The sequence below is a fragment of the Arvicanthis niloticus genome, chromosome 5 (assembly GCF_011762505.2).
Source record: "Arvicanthis niloticus isolate mArvNil1 chromosome 5, mArvNil1.pat.X, whole genome shotgun sequence".
NCBI classification, from domain to species: domain Eukaryota; kingdom Metazoa; phylum Chordata; class Mammalia; order Rodentia; family Muridae; genus Arvicanthis; species Arvicanthis niloticus.
In genome coordinates, this window is record NC_047662.1 from 88153237 (window position 1) to 88171938 (window position 18702).

Genomic DNA, 18702 nt, shown 5'->3' on the forward strand with positions numbered 1-18702 from the left:
GAACGTTTGTTTACACTGCTCCTGAACTTTACCACACTAACCCTTGTTGTCCTTTAGCTGTTTCTAAATGTTGTGCACTTTATGATAACTGATGGCTGACTGTGCTATAAAAACAAAATTAATTTTATTCAATTTGGAAGAAAATGATATAAGAAGTAACAGTGATATAACATGCTGTATTTATATGGTCACAGACTAAATTAAAATTTGTTCTTGAGGACTTGGAGATGGCTTAGTAGTAGTTAAGACTAGTTGTTGCTCTTGCGGAGGATGCTGGTTTAGGTCCATATGGTTGCCTACAGCCGTCTGTAAACCTAGTTCTAGGGGATTGGATACTCTCTTCTAGGCACCAGACATACACATGGGCATGTACATTCATGCAGGCAAAGCTTTCCGACACATTAAATAAATCTCAACATTTTTTTTTTTTATTTCTACTGGATGATTCTGTTGTATGCTTTCTCCCTATATGGGTCCTAATAAACTATCCGTATATATTTCACTTCGAATATGTTTGTTAAATAATAGTATTGGCTGAACCTCAAACAACCAGAAGAAGATAGTTTATTTTTTGTTTAAAAAGAAGTCCAGAGGGGCATTCCAGGTCTAGTGTGTTAAGCCAGGGCCTGAGCCTGGCCTCTTCCCATCAGAATGCTTGACAACCTTGACTTGTGGCTTTCTAAGGTATCAGATACTGGAATACATGTTCATTGTAATCTCTGACCCTGGCCCCTTGGCTGTCTGTGAGCATCTTAAGTTTACCAGGTGACACTATGACAGGCCTGTCGGCTCTATCAAAGGCTATTTAGTCACCATGGTCCTGAGGTAGATACTTTGTAAGTGCATCAGACCTTTCTATCTCGTCTAAATCGCAGCTTGCACTTGGCGGTGTTCACTTAGCTTATCTGATGTGGGACAACTCAGGTGATGAAAACACCTTCCCAAATCTGTCTGGCACTCTGCCCTTCAGGGCGTGGGTTCTGTGTAGCATCAGGGTCCCTCCTTCCAGCAGGACTCTATCAACAATTAGTCTGATCAGCAAGACTTATTCTCTTTAACATAGTATCTATTTTCCAGCTAGTTAGATATTCTAAGAGCCAAGAAACTGCCCCTAAGTTGCACAACACTTCTCTGTAACATCTCGTTAGCCAGAATCCAGTCACAGAGCCATTTGTGCGGCAACGGGAAGTCTTAGATGAGAGAGAATGGACTCAGCCCCAAACTGGGGTCTTGTTTATACAGAATGAGGGCTAAGAGATTTTGAAACAGTCTTGTGAAAATACTAAAAATAATGACACTAATCTTTTCTACCCTCTTAAAGGTTATGAAGAATACAATGTTGTATGGTAACTGGTTCTGAGCTTGTCCCTCCCCTCCACTCCTTTCCAAAGCAAAACCAACCATTCTCTCCCCCCACCCCCACCCCCTTTTTTTTTTTTTTTTTTTTAGGATTTTCCGTGACATCCCTGAAGATCTGAAATCTTCAGTAGATTGACATGGCTTCACTGCAGTGACTTCTCTGGGGAGTTTCACTTTGACAGTGAGTCCTCCGAGCTTTGGCGTCTGTTCTGTCAGCTGTGTCTGGCAGGCAGGGGAACCCAGAAAAGAAGCGGAAGCCTTCCAGCCTTACATGCAGAACACCAAGTGAGAGAGAACTTGCTCTAGGCTGCTTCGCATTTTAAAACACAGCTTGAGAGTTGAGAACTGTGTCTGCTCACAGCTCCTGCTAAAATGGCTTGAAAAGTTGCAGTTCATGCACTGGTACCAAGGCTTGAAATGGCCCTCTTTGATTATCTGCTGCGTGTGTATTTATAAGTTATTTTAAGGATTCTGAATTACCTGCTATTAAATGTATATCCAGTGTAATTTTTCTCCTGCTGTAGGAGTTTAGCCCTTTTCAGTGACAAGACTTTTCCTGTGGAGTATGGTTCAGTAAGCAAAAAAGGGCGTCTGATACCCTTTAGGTAAAGATGGATCCGTGTGCTGTCGGAGAGAAGCAGGAGGAGTGGCTCTTCCTCTCTTCCTCTCACCCAGGTTGCCAGATTTCTACAACTTTTTTGACCACACTGAAGATCCCTACTGAGCTGCTGTGAATAGTAAGGATGTGATAGAATCTATGCTGTCCGTGTTCTCTCTTACCTGCGTTACAAGCACAGACTCTAAGGTGCAGTGGTCCTCCAGTTTGTTATGTGTACCCTCAGTTCTTTTCTGGGACCTCTATCTGTTAGTTTCTTAGTAGCAGAATTTCCTATTTCTTGCCGCTTAGCACAGTGCCTTGCACACAGAGTCTAGACGAATACTTGCTCAGTTGGACTTTAAATTTGTACGTATCTTAGATATGATACAGCCAGCATAGTGCTTTACATTTTATACAGCCTTTGTGCATATTACTTTACGCGCACTTCACATCAGCTCTGTACTCTGAAGAGTGTCACACTGTGGTGAAGCTAAGCTTCAGGACAGCGGCCATGCAAAGCTACCAAGTGTTGTAACGTATCTCCTGTCTTCTGATGTTACATCTGCAGGCTTTGTCGTAGCTGATGTTACATCTGCAGGCTTTGTCGTAGCGCATTTCTTCTGGCTTTGGCAGCTTCCCAGTCCTGTTAGCAGAGGTTGTCATTCACTCGTTACATGTGAAAGAGTTGTTCTGCTTCATGACACATGACCCGTGTGCAGCAGAAGGGATTTGCATTTGGTTTTTGAAAGCACTTAAGACTAAAATTTTTTTTAAAACTTCTTACTAACTTTATAACTTGATTGATCTCACGATTAATAAAACCCACACCTACTGCAGTGTCATTTGACTTGCTGTGTATAGTATAGCTCATGCTGGTTTCCTGGCTGTAGCATGAATCCTTCAAAATCATGACCTGTTAATTCATGATCTGTTAGATCTGACCACGGAATCACTTACTCTGTTCTTTAAAAAGTTGGTCATTTGCTCATTAACGTGTTTCTTGAGTGTTAGTAAATTCTAGGTACCATGCCAAGGACCACAGGGTGCTGTGCGAGATGACTCCCACATGGTTGAGGAGAGAAACCAGGTTTTCGTTTGTAGTCTATATTGTGATAAGTTCACAGTTATTAGCACATGCTCATAAGCAGCAATATACGCAGTGAGTTTGTGTGCCTCTACAAACTATGCTGCTCCAATGTGCTTCTAGCCAAGTTAAAGCAAATTTGCAAAAAACTAAGTTTGAGCTAATTTATAGTTGTGGGTAGGATACTTCTCAATTTGAATGTGAATTCTAGGCGAACTTTGAGCTCTAAGTTTAGAGCTTCCTAAATTAGTGGCAGTGGTATAAGTCTGTCCTGAAATTTTAGGAGCAGAAGTCCCCCACAATGGTCTGATCAGAAAACTTAAACCACTCCATTGCTACAGTGAATCCAGGAAGGCTGCCAGTTGGAAAAACACCCTAGCATGTGTCAGGCACAGGGAGATTTTACAGAATCTTCCTGGGACAGAGAGAGAATAGATAACGTGATGAGGTAGTAAGAGTCTTTTAGTCCCTAACCTAACCTGCCTTGAAGGGTTTGCATAGAATCTGGCCTGGGAAGAAGTTCCCCCTAAGAACATAGAGGGTGTTTATGGCTAGCTTGGGTTTTTGTTTGTTTGTTTGTTTGTTTTGGTGTGTGAGTGTTCATGTGCATGAATAGGTGTACTTTTTGGCTACTTTATTGAGTTCTTTTACCTGCTACTCTTCTCCACCCTGATCCCTTCCAACCCCCAACACTAGGTCAGTGAGAAAGAAAGTTAGAGGGGACAGGGAGCATAGATCTCTTTAGACTACTACTTCTGATTAGGGATGTCAAATTCCTAGAGGAAAGTCCAGTCTTCATTGTCAGGATATCTCCAACCAGCAACACAAGTGCAACAGCAGGAACCATCAGCAGCATGGGGAGCAGCAGCCACCACCCCCTCTCAGGGCACTGGCATTTATATATATCCTCTCTCAACAGGCCCTAGAATTGCAAACATAAACTGTCTTCAGCTGGCAGAATCGCACCCCTGCCAGAGCATCACAGTTAGCTGCTGTGGACAGTCTGAAGCAGTACCATACCCCACACCTGGGATTAAAACTAAAGCATATTCACATAACTGGGGTTTTTCTTTCTTGGATTTTTCTTTTAGGAAAATATAAAGTTAACAAAGCACTATTTAGACTGTTCTTTCAGGGTCTTTACTCTTCCTTTTTCTTTTATAAGCATTTATTTTAAGATGCATCTAGATCTTTCTACAACTGCTTGTCTTGTAGGATTGTTTGGTATTTCTGTAATTTGCTTTATATCATAATATGCAAAGAATTGCTTCATCTTACTGAAGGTAAGGGAGAGGGCATAATCAGTATTAATTTGTGCAGGTATCCTCCAAACTGCTATTACTGTGTAATTACAGAACCAGCTTTTCAGAACTCAAAGCAGTTGCCCATTGGAACTGAATATGTATCAGTGGTATGGTGTACAAATTTGTGTTTCATTTTGCAGAATTTTGAAAACTAATCCATCTGCCAGGTTTTATTTGGCACTCCTAGGACTACTCTCAGCAGGTAATTAAGTTTGGTTATACAGAGAATAAGTAGGGCATTTTCTTATCTCCTTGGCTTAGAAAAGTCATAGAAAAAAAATTTTAAACCTTTATTGTTAACATGGTGTTTTTCATGAAAATTTGAGGCTTCTAATACATTTCCCATTGATAATTAGTCAACTTCCTCATTTCCTTGTGCCAATAGACTGGTAAACCTGTATGAGACTGAATGTGAGTAATGTACAAGGGATAGTGTCTATTTCTGATTGCCATTTGCAGTTGCACAAATAGGAAGATTAATTCTGAACCATCCAGAACAAATTCAGCAGTTGCTATATACAAAACAACTCTTTCTGCATATTGAGAGTCAGTAATTATTAAAAGATTGAGGAAAATCTAACAATATCATAAAGATGGCATTACAACTCTGATTTTTGAGCTGAACTTTGTGGGCTTTGAATCATCACTTTGCTTGTTTTGTCTGACTTAGAGCCTTCCATTCTCAACTTACTTGCATCAGGATAGAATGTAGGTGCTTCAGGAATTGGCGTTCCCTTTACAATATGTGGGAGAATTCAATTAGTTCTTTTTATAAACTGAAGATGCTTGCTTTTTGTGATATTTGTTAATTTCTTGCAAATAGTTGCTACAAGCTCAATTTCTTCCAAATAGTTGCTATAAGCTCTTTGCAAATCTTTTTTGATTACATGTAGTGACACAATCTCAGCATTAGTGAAAGGCACCACAATTTCGGCTGTGTCTATTATTGAAAATTGAAAGGTAGTGTTTTTTTTTTTTTCAAAACACTTTATCAGTATTTGTATATACATATATACTTATACATGTATACATATATAAACAATAAATAATAAGATGTATTTAAAAAGTATGGGGGGTTGGGGAGAGTGGGAGGAAGGAAAGAGGAAAATTATGTAAATACAGTGTTCATATATAAAATTCTCAAAAAGGAATCCAGTTTTTTAAAATGTTCAACAGATTAACTAGCATTTTACAATATGAAAATAAATATGACCTATAATTATGTTGAAGGATATTTTAACTCACTACAAACTTTGAAGTTTAAAATGAAATCAATAAAAATTCTTTGACCCAGCATACTAACAAAAACCACAATAACGTTTTATAATTCAAAGTATTTCTGAGAACAAGAAAATGGATTGTCAGGAGCTAAGTCGGCAGAGCCAGGGGGACACTGTGTGTTATTTCCCTTTTTTTTCTTTCTTTTTTTTATTATCAAATCATAATTTTTACTTTTTAACACGGGTTATAAACACAAAAATGCAGGATGTGGGGAAGGGGATGACACAGGAGCATAGGTGTTCAGGGGGAGTACAGATATCTTTCAGAACAGGGTATCAGTTGGATGAAGGTTCAGGGGTCAGGTCAGGTCACTATGACTCTGCCTATGATTCAGTTGTCCTTATCTGACTTGGTACTATCTGCCAAGGCTGCCTATTTACAAGGTCTATGACTACTCAGGCTGGTAGATTTCCACAAAAGCTGCCTGTTTACAATAGTTTATAGCCATCTGTTTGAGTGTTTTTCCATAGAGACCCAAGACATTGTGATAGCAGGCATGAATGTCAGGCTTATTGCTGATTTTAGGCTTATAGCTGATTTTAGGCTTTCAGTGTATAAGCAGGGCTGCCCCTGACATCTCCTCCCTTCTCCAAGTATAGAAGGGCTGTGGGGATTTTAATCTTGCCAAGGCTTGGATAGAGGCCTGACCTCCAGTAATTAAAGGGGACCTTGTAATGGCTCCAGTCCTCCTGTCGTTGTCCAGTGAGGCATGATGGCCATACCCGTCCCGATGTCTTTTTCCTGGAGAGGGGATACTTTTGACATCAACCCCTATGCAGTCAGGCTTGTCCCTCAGGGAACCCAGAAACAAAATTTAACTTTTATTTATATTCCCTTGTAGTGCTTAGCCTCGCAGCCTACGCAAGAATTCAGATCGCCAGACAGAGGGGGTTCTGGGTGGCCCCTCTCTGCTTGGTCTAGGGGCGGAAGTCCTCTCTTTTAGGTTGGGTGAAGATGGGACTTGGAAACACCCTGGATAGAGTAACAACCTCATCTTGAGTCTTGTGGTCCTCCATAGCTAACTTATGATAATGTATCTAAATAGATTTTGCTATCAGATTATCTATCTGTTGTTTCACAAAGTTAGTCAGCCTAGTTAAGGCCCAGGGACCAAAGGAAATAATCAAAAATAACCCAGTTAATGGTCCCAAGATGGAAGGAAGTTAGGGTTAACAATCATGGAGAGGTTGAAGACCAATTCTTGTACAAGCTCTCATTTTTCTTCTTCTCTCTCTGTCTTTTCTCAAGACCTTCTCTGACCTTTTTCATGCTCTCTTTAATCATCCCTGTTTTGTCTATGTAAAAGCAACATTCTTCTTTAAGGGCTGTACACAGTCTAGAGCTGTACACAGTCTTTTCTATTGTAAAAGAAAAAATCAAGTCCAATGACGCTACCCGTTCCGACCCGCAGAGAGGAGCGACACGACACGAGATTCTTCCCAATGCAGTTTACTCAGGAACCTTTTTACAATATCCCTCTGGAAGCCCCAGATCCCAGTTCCACTTTCCCTTTTATCCCCATGCCTGGTCACTCAGAGCCTGCCACGTGGGCACATACCATTGGCACACGTCAAATGGCCTGATTCTGCTTGGCAGCGAGTCTGCGGTTGTGGCTCTGACTGGGTTGTGTGAGGAAGTCAGGTGCCATTCTCAAAACCCGGCAGGTTCCATTCATAAGCTTAGGCGCCATTTTAGCTGGCTGCCACACCCGCTCCCCACAGTCCAATAAAGTCCTTTGCAATTTTTGGGGATCGCATCAGACAGCGAAATGAGGGATTTCTTCAGATTAGTGATGTCAATCTATAGCTGTTTGATGTCCTTGTCAAAGGCCCTTCGGAGGTCTGAGTAGTATAAGTCCGGAGGCCAGCATCAGGATTAGAACTCCTAACCGCAGACATCACCAGTGATTAATTTTTACCTGGAAAGGAAAAAAGAAGGGAGTTCTCAGGGAAAATTTCTCTTCCCTGGATGTCAGTTGTTATTCATCTTATTTATAATTGGGCCTTGTTTTGTGGGGGTATCTAATTCATTAATCTTTTTTGGCGGCCATTTCGCTGTGCCTTCTGTGGTATCAAACAGGCATATCAATCCTCGGGCCCCATATAGGAACTGGGTCCTGGCCATTCCATTTAAGGAAAGAGGGTTCTTCCACATAGTTGTGGCATTGTTTTTATTGGTCTTAGCGATGCCAGAGGCAATCAGCGGCAGATTTGCCATGAGCTTTCAGTTTTGGAAAGTTAAAAGTGAACAAGGCATGCTCCTTTCACCCTCAGAGAGTCATGAAGACACTATTTAAAGAAATATAACTCTTTATTAATAATCTCTTTTATCAAAGGACTATTGTAAAACAGCCAAAAATTCATCAATCTATATAATATATCAATGAGAGCTTCTACTTTTTGTAAAATTACTCCTTTTTTGTCAATTAATTGTTGAAGAAAATTAGGATTTGAGAATATTAAACAGAGACATAATTTTTTTTGTGAAGAGCTTAAAATAAGATCTTAGCCAATAAGCATCTCCTGGAAACTTTTGAAAATTGTTTGAAATAAGTAAACTAATTAATTTTTTTTGTCAGACCCATTATCTGTTTTTTTTATTGGATATTTTACATATTTACCTTTCACTGTTATCTCCTCTTCCTTTCTCCCCCCCAAACCTCTTATCCCATACCCCCTCTTTCAACTTTATGAGGATGTGCTCCCAGCATTCTCCCAACCCCGCCTCCCTGCTCTCGCATCCCCCAACACTAGGGATCCAAACTTTTGGGGACCGTGGCCCTCCACTTCCACTGTTGCCTAACAAAAGGCAGTCTTATTCTACCTTTTATAATTAAATAAACCTTTTCTATGTATGTACATTTTTAACTTTTTACTTTGTGTGCTAAGAAAATCCATCTATAATACTATCTTCCCTTTGTATAATGAACCATGAAGAAGAATGAGTTGAAGGCAAAAAATCAAAATACAGTGAAGTTTAGGATCTGTGTGATCCACATATACATCTTGCTGTGAGCAAAGTCTTTACTTTCACTGTTAGCCATCTTATACTGTTTTAAGTGTGAATCTCCTTGTAACGGTTGAAACAAATTACTTGAGGAGTTAATCCAGTTGTAGGCCGTAGCCAATTAATATCTCCCTTTAATTTTTGAAAATCATTAAGAGTTTGCAACTGATCTCTACGGATCTGTATCTTTCGTTTATGGTCAGAATTTTTGCTGACTTATTTTATAACCCAAATAATTAATCGAATCTGCTCTCTGTATTTTTTCAGGAGCAATCTGTAACTCCCAGCATGGCAGAATTGTTTCCGTAAAACATTTTTCTCTAAAGTGTCTTTGTCAGAATCAGCCAACAATACATCATCCATGTAATGATAAGTGATAGATTGAGGGAATTGCCTACAAATTATTCCTAGCCGTTGTTGCATAAAATAGTGACATAAGGTTGGACTATTTAACATTCCATTCGGTAGCACTTTATTGGACCATTATTATGATATGTAGGTACTAAGAAAGCAGACCTTTCCCTATCGTGCTCATGCAAAAGGATTGTGGGAAAACAATCTTTTAAATCAGTTATGTCATAGGCCATGACTTAGGTAATGAAGAAAGTAAAGGACCTTTCCTGGCTGTAAAGGTCCCAGTGGTTGAGTTGCTCTATTCAGCATTCTTCAGTCTGATAACATCCTCTGTTTTCCCGATTTCGCTTTTTTTTTTTTTTAAATAACACACACAGGTGAATTCCATGGGCTGTTAGACTCTCTTATATGGTAAGCCTCTACCTGCTCTTGTACTAGCTGCTCAAGCACCTGTAATTTTTCTTAGTTTAGGGTCACTGCCCTACTCAGACAGGCTTGTCAGGCAACTACATTAGGGTAGGGCTGTTGTTATTTTTGCAGTGGCCACTCATACAAATTTGGAAACTGAATCCTTGGAATGTCCCATGTTTGGACAATAGGCACAGCCTGTGATTGTTTTTGATGACACATATCAATACCTTCCCCAGAAGCATCTACCATTTCCCCCACAATTTCAAATTTCATCATGAGCTGTCTCTGGGATTACAGGAATATAATTTAAGTATCACATGGTTGTAAAAGATCCCTTTCCCATAAATTTACGAGTATGTCAGCCACATAAGGTCTCATTTTCCCTGTTTGCCCCTTCTGGTCCTACACATTTAACCCACTTTGTTTTATTTGAGATAACCTACCAATTTCTATAAACTGTGTATGAACATTATGAAGTGGCCATTTTGAGTGCCATGATTTTAGGGAAATGATAGTCATGTCAGTGCCTGTACCCACCAAACCTTCTATTTCAACACTATTACTTGAAATTTTAATTTTGGTCTCTGATCATTAACCACTCACTGTTCTTGAAAGCACACATTTGTTAGTCCTCCCAAATCCCCCTGTTCTTTCTACTGGAGCAGCTTTGCCCTTAGTGTCGACAGACAGCAGCTGAGCAATCCTATCCCCTGTGCTAATTTGCCTGCCTTCTCTCCTTTTGTTTCTTGTACATAAGCTATAATTTAAATTTCTTTGAAATTTCCATCTGTAATACCTGAGTGCACATTGAATCCTTGGGAAGTTAATCCACTTTTTCCAAGATCATCCCTACTGTCCCTGAAGGCAAAATACCATAAACACTCGTGGTTATTTTCTAACATTCGGTTTCTAGGAATGCGGCAAATACAGAGCATCAGCATTTGATCAGAAATACGTAGTTGCTGGGTTTGGAGGTTTTTGTTACTGATTTGTGTTCTCCTCTCTTCTCTCTCACCTGCTTATTATTCTCCTGGATGGCCAGAAGGAAAGACTGTGGAACCTCGAGCTGGCAGCCGCCCCCCCAGCCCCCACACCTCCCTCCCTACACCCCTTTTCATGTCCTGATGTCAAGAGATTACCTTGTGTGTCCCTTTTGTACCTGCCCATATTCATCCAATGACAGCCATTGCCACAACACCCTGGGAAGCCTAATATTCTTCTGGAGAACCTATTGCCACCAGAAGCAGCAGAAAGTACTGTATTTCCCAACGTTAACACATCAGGCATTTGGTTATCGTGCTCAGAAAGTATCATATTTCTCACAGTTACCACACTGGACATTTTGAAATCTGGGGCTTTTTTACAATTTCTTTGTAAATGGCTGAATTCACCACAATTAAAGCACTGGGCATTTTTATATCTGAGACCTCTAGCTATAGCTTATACTATGGTATTAGCATAATGCTTGTGAGAGCCATTCTCAGTTGTGTCTAATAACTCTTTCACATTGTATATTAGCATTCTTAGATGTCAACATCTCTAACAACACCTGTTTGGCATCAGGGTCTCATACGGCTTTGTTTACAGCTAAAACCAGTCTTTGCAAGAAATCTGTAAAGGCTTCCCCAGAGCTTATATAACCTTAGTGAACGTGGATCTTTCCCTGGGCTCCTCAACTTTGTCCCAGAGCTCTTAAAGCTGCCAAGCCATGCCACTGTTCTATAATGGCATCATCAGACTGAATGTGTATTTTGTAGGTCAGGATGCCACCCTTCACCAAGCACTTGATCTTTACAATATCCAGTCCCCATTCTCCATTTCACTGTTGATATTCCAGGCTTCCTTCCTCTACCACGTTAGTCATCGTAACTGCTGATCAGCCTCCAGCACAGCACTGTCCCTTCCAATCTTGGGGATTCTGTTTTGGATAGCTTGGTTTATCTTTTCAGAATGGGAGGCAGTCCATAGGAAATCACAGACTCTTTAAAATGCCTCAGATCTATCATTTCTGTAGGATGCCATGTTATCTTATAATCATGACCAGCACCATTGGCAGGCATGTGCTTTACAATCATTGGGAAAACCTGATGGTGATTTTGTAACCCAAGGCCCCTCTTCTGACCACACAATTGGCTTGAGATTAACCCTTTCTCTCCCAACAGGCTGCTTTAGCTTTTCCTGCATGCCTCCCCACCCCCTTGGCTGTGGAGACTTGAAATTGAAAGTGGCCAGTACTGGGTGTGATTGGCCTTCTATCCTTTATTCATCCTGCTGGACGCTCCTGCTGGCTCTCAGCCACTGATTCTGAGTCCTTTTGGTCTCCCCTTTCAGGTGCTTTCTAAGAGCTTCCACCACAGCCAATTCTGCAACCCTTTCAAAAACAGAGGGACCATGGTTTTCCCATTTTGTCTCTTTGTTGTTGTTGTTGTTGTTTCTCCAGTTCCTCTATATCTACTTGCAGCTTTTCTAATTGCTCAGCCATTCTTCCTACTTTTTTGAGACAGACTATAGGAACAAGAAGAAGAAATAGAAAATTCCCTCTGGGAACAAAGCAGTAGGTAGTCCAGTGGCAGCAGCCTCAATAAACTTTTTGGTTGATGTCCTGAAACACAATATCCATTCCCTCAAACTCTACTGACTCCTCTGTAACATTAGAAACCAAGTTTCCCATTCTGCCTGACTCCTTGTCTGGGCTGTACTTGTAGGCAGACTTCTGGGCTATTTTATACATGTGCATGTGTATGCATGTCTGCGTGTGCATTTGTGTACGCGCATGTGTGTGTGTATATGTGTGTAAACAGGTCCTCATAGCTCAGGAGAATGCACCCATGAAGCAAAAGTAGCTTCAGTAAAACTGAGAAGAGAAATCTTCCATAGCATCTTGGATTGTATAGATATATTAAGGGTTAGTTTCAAGTTACCATTTACTGTCAGCTTTAAACTGAATAGTTACAAGGGGAGCTAAAAAGCTGTGCACACCCATTTACTATTATTTGTGCTACAAGAACAAGGTGCAGGGCTGGAAGTATAAATTTTATGTTATGTACATCCTGTCTAAATCTCACACTCTTATTTTTAGAATTGAGGTACCAGCCTTTTTGGCTGCCAGGATCAGATATTAAAACTGAGTCTCCTGACCCTTCTTCCCCGAGAACCGGCTGCTTTCCTTTGGGCTCTGAGATGAGCATGGGTTGGAAAGGGGTGACCATGATGTGTTTTGTAGAGGCCCTGTGTTCAAACTCTGTGGCTTTGGGTATGACAGCTGTTTCTACCAGTGTACAGGCAGCAGAGCACTTGCAGGAAAGGTCTTCTTGCTAACCTTGGCCTTGATATGAACTCACCATGCTCTCTCAGGTCTTCCGTATTTCTCTACTTCCCACTTGGCTAGGTGACTGTGTGGGAAGTGTGACAGGAAGTGCTGGGAAATTGAGGCCAGTAGGGTTTAGTCTAGAATACATTTGTTAATGTGGTGTCCTGAGGTTTTAACCCGATCTCTGGGAAAATACTTCCCATACTCCAGTCCTCACCTTCCAGTATCTTATGAGGGTCTCCCACAGCCTTTCTGAGAGTATCACAGTGGGACTTTGCTCTTCTTACAGTGAAAATTGTGTATGGCAATTTTGTTCCTGCAAAGAGTAACTAGTATTTATTTTTTATTTTATCAGTTTCTAGTCTTTGCTTATTATGCTATCAAATGTATTAATTTGCCCCAGCCCTTGGTGATTTTGACAAGCACCTAGGGGAGGGAGCAGATGAATGAAAGGACAAGAGACACAAAGAAGGAGCACATGTCTTGAAAGTCCTGATCAAGTGCTTTAACTTTATTGTTCAGGCCAAATTATTATAGACAAGCAGGCGGGAGGGTCATCTAACAGGGTCCAGGGCCATCCCGTGATTGCAAAGTTCACTCCACCCACAAGCTTTCCTTCGCCTAAACCACTTATCTAAATATTTTCTCACAAGCAAGAGGACAATAAAACATTTCTTGCCTCAAGTTGCTTATCTGACTAATATTTTCTCTCTCAGGCAGGAGGGCAATAAAGCACTCCTTAACTCAGGCTGTTTACCTAACTGACGTTTTCCCTCAGACAAGAAGGCAAAGTTTTGGCTCCCGACATTAACTCACTAAGGTCTGGGAAAAAACTAAGATCTGAACTCACTAAAAAGCCTTCTTGATAGGTTAAAAACACTTGGAGAATTGTAGGTAAAGAGTCGTCGTCTTTTTTTTTTTTTTTTTTTTTTTTTTAGTTTTTTTGAGACAGGGTTTCTCTGTGTAGCCCTGGCTGTCCTGGAACTCACTCTGTAGACCAGGCTGGCCTCAAACTCAGAAATCCGCCTGCCTCTGCCTCCCAAGTGCTGGGATCAAAGCTGTGTGTCACCACTGCCCTGCATAAAGAGTCTTCTTACCAGCATCACAAAAGCTTGATGGGCTGCTGTAATCAGATTATGTGTGTGTGTTACAGAAGGAAACAAATGCATGGGTAAAGTAGCTTATGCAGCAGCCAGTTAGCACCAGAATTCAGAGTGGTACAGATCCTCTCCTCAGCCAGCCTTCTGTTGCTCCCCTGGCTTCCTCATAGCTCAGCCACTTTGTCATAAATAAGAAAAGAGAAAAGTGGAAAGTTCCCTATAGCGGTTATTCACACAGTTAATAGAGTTCTAAGAGAAAAGCTGCCAAGAGGGAGGGGAGATTCCATGGTCAATTAAAACTGAAGAATGCTAAGTTATTTCCTTTCCCTGGGGTGTCTATGCATTTGTATTATGCCATGACACATTTTGATCTTAGGAGGGGACAGACTGTTGCACTTCATATTGTTCTCCTATCCTTTCCCCCATTCCTCTGAGCATCCCAACTGGTTTTTGGTCAAGTTTACAGGTCTTTATAGAAGACAATTTCCAGTGAAAATACCAGCAGTGAATTTGTTCCAGTGCTGAGATGGTCTCGGTAACAAGAAGTCCTGGCAGTGCTGTGAGATGCCAAAAAGACTGCACCTTAGCTGCCCAGAGCCGTCCTTGCAAGAAGGGATTTCTTTCCCACCTGTGACACACAAAGTCAGTATTTGTGTTTGATTTTGCAAGTTACCCAAGAATTAGTTAATGCAAATGTATTTGTGATATTGATACTACATCTTAGCAATGCTTTTGTATGGCACTTTATAATCTTCAGGCATCTTTGGGGACAACTCTGTGAGCCAGACAGTATTACAGTGATTGTACAGACAAAGTCCTAGAAGCCCTGAAAAGTTTGTTGCTGATTCCTTCTCTTTCCCCTTCTCCTGCCCTCATCTCTCCGAAGTTTACATCTTAAAAGGATAGAGCCAGAATTTGGTTACAGAGTCTGTGATTTCAAGTCCAAAGTTCTTTGTACTGGTCTTTTCTTCTAGCTTTATGTACACAATGAAAGGCATGGAAATAGATCTTCACACTGTTTTTGCTCTTGTGAAAACCAATTCTGTACTGGAGTGACCCAGAAGTGTATCTCTTACTACACTTTGTCCTTGCAGTGCCACTTTTTAGGGACTTGGATTTAACTCCAGATACTGTTTGATTGTGAAACTAACATTGATCATACTGTTGTAATCATTTAGCTCTGAAAATATATTGCCTCTGCATTCTCAGGTGAAGGAGAGGGGTGGTTTGAAAGGAAAAATAGTATTCAGATGCAACAATAAATATTCTTTATTATACAAATGCTGTTTCTTAGCTTTAATTTGCTTTCACAACTTACCAATGTAACACCTTTGTAAAATGTAAAGTATTTATATTTTGAAATAAAGTTATAAATGTTGGATGAAATACATGATAAACTTAGCCTCCTCTTCTTAAGCAATTTGAACTTTATCCAGACTTCTCCCTGGGTATCCTACCTTTGCTACCAATATCCATACTGGTGCCAGTATTTTTATGAAATTGGGTCATCTTACATGAGGGAAGCTGTCTGAGGAGTAAGAGTTTACAGCATAAAGAAGCCAGATGGTCCGTAGCTGAGGCAGTGGATTGGCGGGAGGCAGCCTTGTAGATAAAGGTGTGAGGGAAGTTTAAGGTAAATGTTGGGAGACAAGGGGCCTGGAGAAATTGCTCTGTAATTCAGGGTGCATACTATCCTTCCAGAGGACCCATGTTCAATTCCTAACACCCCTGTTGGATGGCTGGTAACCCCCTTAATTCAGCTCTAGGGGATCTGATGCCTCTGTCCTTCAGACACTGTACCCATGCTCATGCTCACACGTAGACACAATTTACAAGAGAGAAGAATTGGAGGATGAGTTGAATTCAGGAGCTTGTCTTTTGTAAGAAAAGCCCAAGCTTTGCTATTTCCATTACCAGAGACACCCATGCTGCGTTTCAGGTGAACCTGAGTCCTGCAGCTTCCTTTCCAACACTGCAAGTTGAGCCCATCAGCCTAACTTGATGGATGGAGAAAGCCAGTCTCAGATTCCTTTTCGTTCCACAAGTGCTCATTAGCAGCTATGGTCTTTCAAAAATGTTTTCTTGTGCTGCTTAGTTGCTGAATCCTTCCTAAGTTCAGTCTAAAATCCTTCCTAAGATACAGACTTCTGAATGCCTTCCTTGCCTTTGTTCCTGGAAACTGAAGGAAAAGGAGCTCTGGCACCCCTTCTCACCACAGGGATTCTGTGTGAGCTCATGGTTGGGCTGAGAGAATGGATTCTTAGCCTTAAGTGACCAGTCAGACACATCTTTTCATTCAAGGAGCAGTTAACATGCTACTAGTTCTTGGCTAATATTAAAAATAATTATTAAAAGTTTTTAAAAAGATAATATTTAGCAGAGCCCAACCTTTTTGTTTTATTTTTTAAAGATTTATTTTATGTATGTTAACACTTATAGCTGTCTTCAGACACACCAGAAGAGGGCATCAGAACCCATTACAGATGGTTGTGTGGTTTCTGGGAGTTGAACTCAGGACCTCTGGAAGAGCAGTCAGTGCTCTTAACCGCTGAGCCATCTCACCCCCCCCCCCCCCAAACTTTTGTTTTTAATTCTCTTGAAGATGAATTCTAAAGATAACTGCAAGATGCACTGCTTTCTTGCTGAGTATCAAGATAGTTATGAGAATGTATTATCAAATGTTACAACTCTAAGAGATATCAGAAAATAGAAGTGGAGGCGAAATGGGGACTAACTTTCCTCGGAAGCCATTGAAAGAAAGATAGAAGTAAGATTGGTATCTCAGGGCAGAGGTTCAAACCCATCAAAACATGTAGAAACGTTTACGGGAATTCCGAATTGATTTTTGAGGCAAATGGATTTGGTGGGAAGCTTTGTTGGGGACAGTTGTCTTCTGGTAAGAGGCCACATGAACTTGTGGAGATTCTCAGGTGTTTTGATTCTCCTGGTCTAGATAAAAATTATGCTTTGGAACACACCCTTGACGAAACAGGCACAGGGGCGGCCAGGGGGCTGGCCTGCAGGGTGGGACAATGGCAGTGGGTGGGTGGGGCCGCCCAGGTATTAGGGCGGAGCTGCTGAGCCTGGACCGCTGCGCGCCAGACTATGGGTCAGTGGGCGGGGCGTAGAGGGAGCATGGCTAGGGAGCTGGGCAGAACTAGCTAGAGTGGAGTAGCCTCGAAGGCGGGGCCAGGGCGGTGCAGGCCTGGGGGCGGGGCTATCGGGCCCAGGGTCTCAAGGAGGCGGGACCGAAGCACTGGCACAAGGGTAGGGGTGGGGCCTCGGTGCCGCGAGGCGGCGGGCAACCGGGAGGCTGGTTGGCGGGCGGGCAGAGGTGCGGACACCGCGCTGTACTATCGGTGGAGGGCCATGGCCGCTTCTCCAGTTCCCGGCGGTGGCGGTGCGGGAGCTGTCCACTCCTCCAAGGCTTCTGGCTTCGCTTTTGACTCGGGACTGGAGATCAGAACGCGCTCGGTGGAACAGACTCTTCTGCCTCTGGTTTCTCAGGTACCGAGGCCCCTGGTCCCCGTGTGCGCTACCCGCGATGGCGGCGGGCGCTCTTTCCCCGGTCCGGCATGGCGGGGCGGGAGGCGGCGCTGTCCCGCATTCCGCGAGCACGGCGGCTGCACGGCGGCGGCACAACGGGACTCACATAGGGGCCCATAGCCGGGCGGCTACTACTGGGCTCCCGGTGGGGCGCTGGAGATCAGCAGGTGCGTTGTTCGGCCTAGGCTGCCGGACCTGCCTGGCCCTGTGGCTCTGAGTGAGGCCCAGCCGCGGGTCAGTAGGACCCCTCTGGGGTCCCCTGGCTCCCAGAGCCGAGCTGGCTGCCACTGCACAGTGGGCCGCCGCTGTCGCTGTCCGCATCCCAAGCCAGACCCAGGAGCTGGGTGCAGACTAAGGCATTCTAGTTTGCCTCCTACTCCAGCGTGTTCTCCAAGGCCTTTGTCCTGTTCTCTTGGTCATGTGTGGGCTCGCCCCACTTCTACCCACTCCGGCCACCTGTTCTGTCTCTCCCTGTCATTTGCCTGCCCACTACCTCTGTCTGCTAGAACTCTGAAGAGTGACAGGAAGGAGTGCTTGTGGTTTAGTCCTGATTGACGAACACCTTTTGCCAGGTCTTGGGATTAGTGCATTATTGTATTTGTGGGTTATAAAAGAAGTCTCGAATCAGCTAAATGAATGTGCTTAATTAAAAAAAAAAAAGTTTTGTTTCTCTGAGCTGAGGTATACATAACCCGAGGGCTAGAATTCCTCATCTACATCTATGGTACTCTGCCAAACACCAAGTGAGGAATTTTGTCTTTGGCTGTGCGTCGGCGGGCGATGTGTGACTCATAGTTAGCTTGTAACACCTTGGTGACTCATGCCAGGATTACCAAGATTTTAGAGGTAGAAAGGATCTTAAATTATCTTATCCGACTCCAAATTAAAAGATGGTTTCTTACAACAACCTCAACTCCTGGCCACCAGTACCTTACATAAACACGTTTAATGAAGGGGAGGCTGTCACTTTTCCATAGACTTTTAAATACTGCCTGTTCCAGCCCAGTCCCAAGAATATTTGAAAGTTGTAGTTATATATGCTCCCTAAATTCTTCTAATGCTAATTAAGTTAATATCTCCGTTTTCATTCCTGCATCCTGTTGGTCAGGGGAGCAATGGTGACTATACCTGGCACTCTATGGCTTTCCTTTTTCCTGAGTAATGGATGCATGCATGTAAAGGGTGCTGCCATGACCATTCTAGTGCCCACACCTCGCTCCACCCTGGAGACCTCCCCGACCTCCCCATCACCAGAACAACCACATCCCATAAGTGGCAAGGAATGGAGAGATGGGAGTGATGGGCTTGAAACTGATTGTGTTTTTACCCATCTATTTAGTACTAGAAGT

The 18702-nt window shown here is 42.5% G+C and overlaps 2 protein-coding genes across 12 annotated transcripts in view; both read left to right on the top strand.

Annotated features, from left to right (window-relative positions):
- Tmem245 (transmembrane protein 245) overlaps positions 1-15193 on the top strand; it is an 82740-nt gene extending 67547 nt beyond the window's left edge. For 8 of the 10 annotated variants that reach the window (XM_076934939.1, XM_076934940.1, XM_076934935.1 and 5 more), the window contains one exon: positions 1450-15193. In XM_076934939.1, coding sequence (XP_076791054.1) covers positions 1450-1495 — 46 coding nt within the window. In that variant the 3' untranslated portion in view covers positions 1496-15193. The remainder of the gene's footprint in view (positions 1-1449) is intronic. The other 2 variants (XM_076934937.1, XM_076934938.1) reach the window with 2 other exon arrangements.
- Positions 15194-16900: 1707 nt separating this feature from the next.
- Positions 16901-18702, top strand: part of Ctnnal1 (catenin alpha like 1) — a 57075-nt gene continuing 55273 nt past the window's right edge. The window contains exon 1 of one of the 2 annotated variants that reach the window (XM_034502097.1): positions 16901-17314. In XM_034502097.1, coding sequence (XP_034357988.1) covers positions 17177-17314 — 138 coding nt within the window. In that variant the 5' untranslated portion in view covers positions 16901-17176. The remainder of the gene's footprint in view (positions 17315-18702) is intronic. The other variant, XM_076934944.1, reaches the window with a different exon arrangement.